At 44.2% G+C, this 10,000-nt stretch overlaps 1 protein-coding gene across 3 annotated transcripts in view; it reads right to left on the minus strand.

Moving 5' to 3' along the window:
• The window catches only part of LOC147155499 (ATP-binding cassette sub-family D member 3-like), a 110,279-nt gene that overhangs the window by 73,091 nt on the left and 27,188 nt on the right, over positions 1-10,000 (minus strand). For all 3 annotated transcript variants that reach the window (XR_015092042.1, XR_015092041.1, XM_086065902.1), the window contains exon 8: positions 4,958-5,081. Coding sequence is in view for 1 of the 3 variants with exons in the window: in XM_086065902.1 (XP_085922028.1) it covers positions 4,958-5,081 (124 nt within the window). In the remaining 2 variants the exon portion in view is untranslated. The remainder of the gene's footprint in view (positions 1-4,957; positions 5,082-10,000) is intronic.

The following is a 10,000-nucleotide window of genomic DNA, read 5'->3' on the forward strand; positions in this document are numbered from 1 at the left end:
TGCCTACCGCTGTTCTTCTGGTCCGTCGCTGGTGGCCTGTGATCATGTCGATCAGGGATGTGGGTCGGTGTCCTCCGCCCTCCTTCGCAGTGATGGTACTGTGTGTTTTCTTCACGTTTTGTTACCCGTGTGGTTGGAATGGCCGCTGCTGTTTTCACTGGCAGCTCGCCTGTTTGTGATTCTGTGAACACTGGGCGTTCCTCGTTCTCCGGGATTACGGCGCCTCGTCGCAGGTGCCTCTTGACGTTTGTTAGTGCGTATTGTTTATCAGCAACCGTTGCCATCTTGCCGGCGGTTGCGTTGATGAACTTTTGCTAGCGATAGTATTGTACCTCGTCCTTCTCCAAGCATATAGTGTCACACGCCAATACGGAGCCACTGCAGTCTTGATGAACCCTTGATAGCGATGGCACTGTTCCTCGTACCCTTTCCTAGCTTGTAGCAACACACACCATACAGTCATTGCCCTCTTGTTTAGGGAGCACGGCCGGTGTTTGTCGTTCTTCATCCAGGCGCGCCGTCAGGGCTGGCTGGCTCAGTCCCCATTGGTAGAGGCTTCGAGGAGGGAATGCGTAGCCTCCCTGTTCCCAGATAACTTTCAGTTCGCTGCGTTAGGGGCGCTAGAACAAACAGTCTGTGCTAGTGACACGAGGCTGAAGTTTCCCAGCCTTGCGAGGCACTATGCTCCTCCAGGGTCTATGAGGGCTGCTCACCCGGCCACCCCTTGGTCGTGGACTGTGCAGCATTTTCGGCCCACTGGAAGCTCCGGGGCTATCGCAGACTTTTGTCCCTCTGCCCACGTGCCTCCTGGTCAGCCCAGGGCTACCCACTCTACGCCTCGTCCCTCCTGGACCCCTAAATACCGGAGGTCTAGGAATTGAGGCCGGCGATACTACTCCTGTCAGCAGCTCAACTACTGGGCTGGTCTTGCTTCAGACCCCTGGGTGATCTCGACCTTGACACATGCGTACAGGATTCAGTTCTGCCGCCAGTCCCCTCTTTCCAACCGGGTAAGAGAGACCATCATCGATGACCCAGCGAGCGCACTGGCTCTAGATCAAAAGCTAGTGACCCTCTTTGCCAAGTCCGAATATCGAAGCATTGGATCCCTTGGCGCATCCATGGGCATTCTACTCCCCTTAGTTCCTCGTTGCCAAAAAGCCAGGCGGGTTTCGCCCTATCCTAGATGTGAGGGGCCTCAACCGGTACCTCAGGGTGTTACCCTTCCGCATGTTGACTATGGCGGATGCGTTGCGGACGATCGCCCAAGGGGAATAGTTCCCTTCCATCGATCTGAAGGACGCCTACATCCACGTCCCTATTGCTCCTTGTCACAGGTGGTTTCTCCATTCTGCCCACAGGGTCCGTCACTGACAGTTCCGGGTGCTCCCGTTCGGCCTGTCACTTTCTACCAGAGTGTTCAGGAATTTGTGAAGGCGGCCCTTGCTCCCCTGCAGTCAGGTGGCATAAAGGTCCCCCCTTACCTAGATGACTGGCTAGTCTGCGGGCCATCTCGTGGTCAAACACTCCGAGACACATCCGTGCTTCTTCGTCATGCGTCACGACTTGGCTTTAGGGTGAACCTGGATAGGTCCTCTGTCATTCCCTCTCAGCGGACTTTGTTGATTGGTTTGTCTTTGGACACAACATCCATGACTGCCCGGCCATCCACTCAGAGGGTAGATGACATTCTCCACCTCGTCTCCCTGTTTCATGTCCACAGGATGCTGCCTCTCATCCTCTTTCTGCGCCTGCTGGACAAGCTGACATCCCTGTCGGCGATTGTCCCACTGTCACTGCGTCCATTGCAATGCAGGCTGGTCAGCATCCATCTGGACCCATTGCTGTGTGTCCGGTTGCTTCCTGGTTGCTCTTGCACTGTGGGGCAACCAGTCTTTCTTGTCAGCGGGCGTTGAGCTGGGTGTGGTGCCGGCCCGCTGCGAGATTGTAACCATGGATGCCAGCCTCAGTGTGTGGGGTGCAGTTTGGAAGCACAGGATGACTCAGGGCGAGTGGTCGACGACGGACGGTGCTTTGCACATCAATGTGCTGGAGCTGAGTGTGGTTAATCTTGCTCTTCTTTATTTTCTGCCCTTCATTGTGGGGCGCCATTTACTGGTACGTTCGTTCTCCACTGTGTGCCACATCAATCATCAGGGTGGTACGAGGTCGGCCCAGTTGCGGGCCTCACAGCGACTTCCCAGATGGGCCGCCCCGTGCCTTGTCAGGTCTACAGGTTGTGTTGCTCCCGCCATTGTCCACCTCCGGAGGTATTAAGTGCCATTAAGAGTTGCTTCGGCAAGGCGTCAGTCGATCTCTTTGCCTCCGAGGAGTCTGCGCATTGTCCCCTCCCCTGGTTTTCTCTGAGTGTGCAGAGCAGCCCCCTGGGCCAGGATGCACTGCCACACACTTGGCTGGTGTACCTTCTGTATGCCTTTCTGCCTCTCACCCTCATTTACCTGACCCTTCAGAGGGTCCTTCTGGAGAACCACACACTGCTGTTGGTGGCCCCTTTTTGGCCAGCCCGGATGTGGCTCCCTCTCCGCTGCAGTCTCTTTATGTCCGATTCGTGGTCTCTGCCCAATCGGTTGAATCTGCTGTCCCAGAGCGGGGTCGGTTTGGCATCCCGACCCCGGTCAACTCCGTCGGTGTGTTTGGCCGCTGAGGGGCACGACCTGCTAATGACAGCGTGCTCCGCCTCTGTCAGGCATACGGTCCTTAATGCAAGGGCTCCTTCACTCGTTTGCAGTATGCTAACAGGTGGAAGTTGCTTGCAGAATGGTGTGCCGGCTGCGGGTTGGACTCCATAGCATGCCCGGTCCCTGTCATTTTGGAGTTCCTTCAGTCTGTTTTGGATAAGGGCCGTACCCCTTCTACGCTCAAGGTTTATGTGGCAGCCATTTCAGCTTAGCATGTTGCTGTTGATGGATAATCTGTGGTTCCTTCCTCAAGGGGGTCTTTGTCTTTGTTCCGAGGACCCACCTCATGTGCCGCTTGAGACCTTAACTTGGTGCTCGATGTGCTGTGCAGGTCCTCTTTTGAGCCGGTGACCAATGTGGAACTTCGTTGGTTGTCACTGAAAGTGGCATTTCTGCTCACGGTTGCATCTGCTAAGCGGGTGGGGGAGGTCCACGCTCTGTCAGCCCCATGTGTCTTCATTGGCACTTTGTTGGGCAGGGGGGGTCACATTATGGCCTAATGCCACTTTTGTCCCCAAAGTTGTATCTGGCTCTCAAGTCCACCCTCCTATTCATCTCACTCGGGACGAATAGGGACTTACACAGGAACTTTCCTCTCAGCCGGTCCGCTCATGGCTGTCTCCATTGTCCAGTTCTCATGACGTCACGAGTTTCGATTGACACATAATCACCATGGCGCCGCAAAGTTTGTTTAATGTTTAAAGCAACACTAAGGAATTTTCAGTTTATGTTTATTATGGCGGCACCATATGGACAAAGGCGGTATATCTGAAGGAAGACCACATTTGCTATAAAGATAAGCGCATTGCGTAGTTTTTTTTTTTTTTTTTAGCTCACTCCACTTTCATCTGGGGTAGCTTTTGACGTATGCCATAAAGTACAGTCAGCACATTTGTAGTTTTTTTGTGGCAGTGTTCCTACCATCCTCCTCAAAGTGTCAGTAAAAATTATACAGGCCCCCTCAGGCCATCGCAAAGGTACCATTCAACTAGTTTTAAGTCAATGTTTCATCAGAAAAGTTATGAAAATATTTTCTTAAGGTTGAAAGGTTGATCTGGAGACAGTGCCACTGAGGAAAAGACATGAGGCAGAGCTGAACAGCACATGTTAGAGGCTTTGGAGATTAAGTCAGAGAGGCCAGACTGAAATGGTTTGTACATGTCCAGAGGAGATAAAGTGAGTATATTGGTAGAAGAATGCCGAGTTTCCAAATGCCAGGCAGGAGGTCTAGAGGAAAATCAAAGAGGAGATTTATGGATGTAGGTAAAGAGGACATGAAGGTAGTTGGTGTAAGAGCAGAGGCTGCAACTAATTCGCTGTGGCGACCCCTGAAGGGAAAAGAGGAAAGGAAAAGAAGAAGAAGAATCGCAGATGGCAAAGACAAAATTGTTGTTATCCTATTGTTAAAGAAAAAAAAACATAATTGGAAAATAATTTAAACTGTTAAGACCAGAATATACTGAAATTCATATTGACGAGCAACATTAGGACAATGTGCTGTGATGAGTGTCCTCCCTTGGGCCACTCACCATTAATGGAAATAGCCCTTACTAAAATGTGTCCAGCAATCCAGGTTCTGTAATTGATCTAGTTATCCCACAATCCATTTAACTTATTCAAACCCAAAAACATATAAATCCATTTTTTAATACATTGTACTCCCAAAAATGTATTTAGACGTTTTTTTAAAGGTTGGGTTTTTATGCTAGAGAATACAGAAGGCTTTGATGCAGCTTTTGAGCTTAGAGGTCACTTAAAGCAATGGTATTTATTACAAAAAACAGCCAGTAGATGGCAGCATAGTATAAGAGATCAGCTAGGGCCATGTTGCAACAAGCTCTTTTTCCCCAGTGTTTTCAACAGGTTTGTGAATAATGATGAAACTTAGCTATGTTCTAATGTTAATTACTGTAAAACGGAAACAGTTGCAAATATACGTTTTCCTGATGAAAGAAGAGACTAATATTTATTTTGGTAGGTTCAATGCTTTTATAGCAATAGAACACAATATTCTGTGGGCCTTACAAAATCAGTCAAAATCCAGTAAAACAGCCAGGAGCGAAGAGGTTTGCTTAAGTGAAATGGCTGGAAGTGTGAGTTAATCCGGACTGTTTACATTAATGTGGCAAATTAAACAGAAGTTGGCCAATGTATGAGTTCTTCTGACACAAATGTATAAAACTATCCCCCAAATCATCCTTACTGTGATTTTTATGAGCTGAAGAACCATTATGCAGAGAGCTAATAACATTTTGTACCTTGCTTAGGTTGGAATAGAGATCCACCACACTGTTGCAGAATTTTTCCACATCTTGAGTAAGCAACTGGTCTGCGTTGGCAATTCGGTTGTCCAAGTTACCCATTTTGTAGTAGGTAAAGCCCCTGAGAGACAGGAACAAAGAATCCAAGGAATACATCAGGTTTCTAAATTAACTTTTTTGATCACCAGCTAGTTTGGCTGGCGACTCTCTAAAGTTAACAGCCAATAAGAATTTCCCCCAGCCATTTTTTTTTACTTCAGCTCCACAGTTTTTAACTACCTCCCTCTCACTCTCTGTTTCTCACACTGGTTGCACTCTCGACTGTAGCATGAAATATCAGCCTTCACGCAGCCAATGGGTGTTTAATGTCACTATACAGTGTTACCTCGTTTTCCACTGGGGTTCCAAAAATACCCGCAATAAATGAAATATACATACGCTTATATTTATATAGTTTTCTACACATACAATGTGTAATACTTCAGCGCAATTCTTTGTATACTTATGCTATGACAATTTCTATGATCTTTTTACATTTTTGTTTTTACCAAATTTTCTATATTTGCAGTTTTTTTTTATGATTTGACCACCGTTTGCAGTGGTTGCTGTAATCTCGTCATGCTATATGTATGATGACAATAAATGATTCTGATTCTGAAATTCGCAAAGTAGTTAGCTTTATGTTTTAAATTTGTTGTAAATGTTTTAAGGCTCTAAAACCCCTCACCACACAGTAAACACTTCTCATCAAGGCATTTACATTTTGTCACATTTCTCTCGTTTAAACATTCTCAATGTTCAAACCTTTATACATTTCATAAAATAGGTACATTACTGTATTTAAAAAAAAAAGAAGAAAAAAAAGCATGTAAAATTTCACAAAAAAAATCTGTTTAACAGCCAGGCCACGAAAAGTGAACCGTGTTATATAACATTACGTATATAGCATTACACCACAACATTAATTGGAAATGTAGGAGTCAGATAGTGTTGAGCATCGTTTCACTTTGGACGTTTCCGGTTCAGATTCTGGTTCTTTGATTTGATTCCAGTTCCTAATGAGTAGGATTCTTAAAAAAGTTAACATTGATGAGTGTAAAAAAAAAAAAATGCTGACCAGTAATTTTGTAATGCTGGTTCTTGTTTATTACACTCAGTTCTAAATCGATTTGTGCATAGCTTTAATGTTATTCATTTGCAATTTATGTTATTTCAACGCACATTTTCCAGTTACATATATCATTTACTCACTTTTAAAGGGACACGACTCATTGAGACATTTTCAACAGTAAGAAGATAATATTTTAATGTAATTACTTTATTATTTATGCGATTGGCTGGCAACCTGTTCAGAGGGTACCCTGCCTACTGCCTAAAGCCATCTGGGATAGGCTCAAGGACCCCCGCAACCCTTGTGAGGAATTTTTTCCACTTTGTGTCGACTGAAGATGACATTGCCTGTGGTTTTTGCATAATGACCAATCATGGCTCAGTTTGCTGACCAAACCCAGAAAGAGTCGTGATGAGTTGTTATCTATCTCTGCACTGGTGATGTGTTTTAAAAGGTATTAATTGTACATGAAAAATATTAACTTTTTACTGCTGAAAATGGCTCGATGAGTCAAGTATCCCTTTAACTCTTTGACTGCCAGACGTTTTCAGAAAAGGGATGCTGTGAGTGCCAGCCGATTTAAGCATTTTGACTGATCTTTCAAGGTCCACTGTTTGGACTATGGAAACACACATACTACCAAATGAAAGATTGAACTTTCATCTTTCATCAGAAAAAAAAAGTTTGTTTCTACCTTATTCCGTTCTTTAGTAATCAACAATAGAAAATGGTTAGTTTCACCCAAATGCGCTTGTTTTGGACCAAAATACGGAGAAATCAAGCTTTTAGTGAAACGATATTATTTCATGCACTCTAGTGAATTTTACACTTCTTTTTGTCCATGAATGATGCCACAAACACCTAAATAGTGCTTTACTACCAAGAATGAAAAAGTGTTTTTTGATAGCAAAATACGTTTATTTACATTCAACAGTGTAACAATTTGACAACAATTTGGCAAACTATTTACAAATGTGTGCAACTGTGGTACTATTTACAATTATGTGGATGTTTCAACGACAGTTTTTCTTTTTGTGTAACACTCCCCTGCGTGCAAGGAGACGCAACAGGATTTGCACAACAGATTAGTTTCACTGCGATTGCCTCTTCGCGTGCAGAAGCTACACTTTCTTGCCGGCCGTTTTTTCCGGGGAATAGCAAGTATATACTGCAGTGTGTGTTGCCATCAAGACAACTATCAGGATCATGCTACGGTTACATTACTGTGGTGTTACGTCTGGCTTCCTCATGTCCTTCGGTTCCTATACCGGGTGGTAAGAGATGTTCTGATCCATCTTATCCACTCCATTCATGGTGGCATCGTAGTCCAGAACCAGTGTCTTCTCCGTGATCAGACTGTACCCGCTCCTCCGATGAATATGCATTGGACTCGGGGTACTCTTCATTGTCCGACAAAATGTCCGCTTGTGCAGCTACGGCGTTAGCAGCGCTAGCCGGTGAGGCTTTATGACGTGAGAATAAAGGCCGCGTCCAACTGTGGCGTCAACCTCGGGATTCACCATCATCATCATCATCATCATCATCAATGTGCATTGGTCGATGCTTTTCAACAACTCTCCTTCGCCCGATCGAATCTCCGCTTGTGCCCGGTCGATTGTGCTGCGCGTTTTCCGGCGTTAGCAGCGCTAGCCGGTGAGGCTTACTACGTGATCATAACGGTCGCGTCAAGGCTTCCAACTTTGGCGTCAAGCTCGGAGTCATCATCATCGTCGACATCAATGCGCTTTTTAGTATTGATCAATGCTTTCCGTCTTTGAAAAAAATGCTCAAGCGTGAGCTGCTTGCAACCGGTTGCTGCATCAGCCATTGTTGCATGATCAGCCATCGTCTCCTCAACACTCTAGCTCCGCCTCACGTCTTCTACTGACGCTCACGGTGGGCGGCCCACTCAACCTTGTGCAAAGAGAGTCATCGCTGCCATCTAGGGGCCAAAACGAGTCATTTTACTAACTAGATCTGCTTGATACTTTCAGCACAGCTGCCCAAGGCTTTTCTCCACCCGTTTCCCCAAAAAAAACAAAAAAAACATAGTGAACGTCTTTTAACGTCCTCGGCGCCCCTCCGTAGGTTTTTACTAAACGTTTTATAACGTTTATGGCGGTCAAAGAGTTAAAGAGCTCAGTATTGTTCATTCGGTAATGTCATCATCATTGCTCTTTTTTTTAATATATATATATAATTTTTTTTTTTTTTTTGTATGTGGGTGAGTATGTGTCTGTGCGTGCGTGCGTGTATTTGTTAGCTCACCAAAAACCTATTAGAAAAAATCCCATACCGTTCACCTAAACCGAACACCGCCGTCAGGTGGTGTTCGGCCGAGGGGCCGAGGCCGAGGGGACCAAAGAAAACAAAGGAAAGTGAAATCCAGCACCGACCAGACACCATCCACCGGGCCACTTTTGGTTAATGCTAATGGTTACCTACGTCCACACATGAACACAGCAGCAAATAAACATTTTTTTAAACCAGAAAAAGACCCAACCCTTCCATCAAGTTACCGTCCGATTTCACTAATTAACACTGATATAAAAATTATCGCTAAGGCCTTCGCATCTAGACTATAAACAGTAATCTCGACAATCATTCATAGCGACCAAACAGGCTTTATTAAAAGTCGTCACTCTACTAGTAATATTAGGAGGCTCTTTAACCTTATTAGCATGTTACAGCGGTATGATAAAAAGGCAGCTATTATATTGTTGGATGCAGAAAAAGCCTTCGACAAAGTTAACTGGTAAATTTGGCTTTGGGAAGTCATTTATTCACTGGGTGTCAGTATTATGATTCTCCTAAAGATACAGTTACTACTAATGGGATTACATCTCAGAGTTTTACTCTACAGAGAGGCACAAGATAGGGATGCCCATTGTCCCCTTTATTATTTGCGATATTTATTGAGCCGTTTGCATTAGCTATACGGCAGGAAAGAAGGATTAAAGGAATTCACTCTGGGGTAACAGAACATAAAATTAATCTGCATGCCGATATTTTACTTTACTTAGAAAAACCAGCTATTTCGTTAGAGGAAGTATTTAACTTAATAACTACTATAAATTCTCACATTTATCAGATTATTCTATTAACTGGGCAAAATCAACACTACTACCACCTATTACAGAAAATTCATGGAACCCTGCAAGCCAGGACCCACGCTACTTATTTTCTATTGGTAATTTAAAATACTTAGGCATAAAAATCTCAACTAAATTAACCGATTTAAATCATTTAAACTTCACTCCACTTCTGGATAGCATTTACAGTGACTTGGAGCGCTGGAATAATCTTCCCGTAGGATGAATAGCCACCATTAAAATGAAAGTTTTACCCAAAATAAACTATTTTTTCTCAATGATTCCATTTAAACCTACGTCTAATTGGTTCTAGTCGTTAGACTTGGCCGTTATAAAATTATACTGGAATAAAAAAAAAAAGCTACTCTTCAGAAAAGTAAATCCAAAGGAGGTCTAGAGGGACCACATTGTATGCACTACTTTATAGCTAACCAGCTACAATATATCATTCTATGGGCACAACCCAACAGAGATACTAACTGTTGGCTGGAACAAGAACAGAAGGATTGTAATAACCTCAGACTTTTAGATTTACTCTTTATTACAACACCAATTAAGCGACACAATTGTTTTAAAAACCCAATTATTTCTGCCACCCTGATCACCTGGTGGAAGGCACTAGACATTACAAAAGCCCAATTAGAGCCCTGTGGGCTTTCTCCCATATGGCATAACCCCGACTTTCAAGTTAACAACCAATCGTTTTATTTAGGTGTGTGGGAGCAGAAAGGAATTACACATCTCCACCATCTTTTCTCAGATAATGTGTTTATATCATATACATCCCTTGCTCCCAAAATAAAAAACTCTTTTTTTTTTTTACATTATCTGCAAGTT

Source organism: Leptonotus elevatus, chromosome 21, assembly GCF_054856555.1.
Source record: "Leptonotus elevatus isolate MCC_2025b chromosome 21, RoL_Lele_1.0, whole genome shotgun sequence".
In the NCBI taxonomy this organism is placed as follows: Eukaryota; Metazoa; Chordata; class Actinopteri; order Syngnathiformes; family Syngnathidae; genus Leptonotus; species Leptonotus elevatus.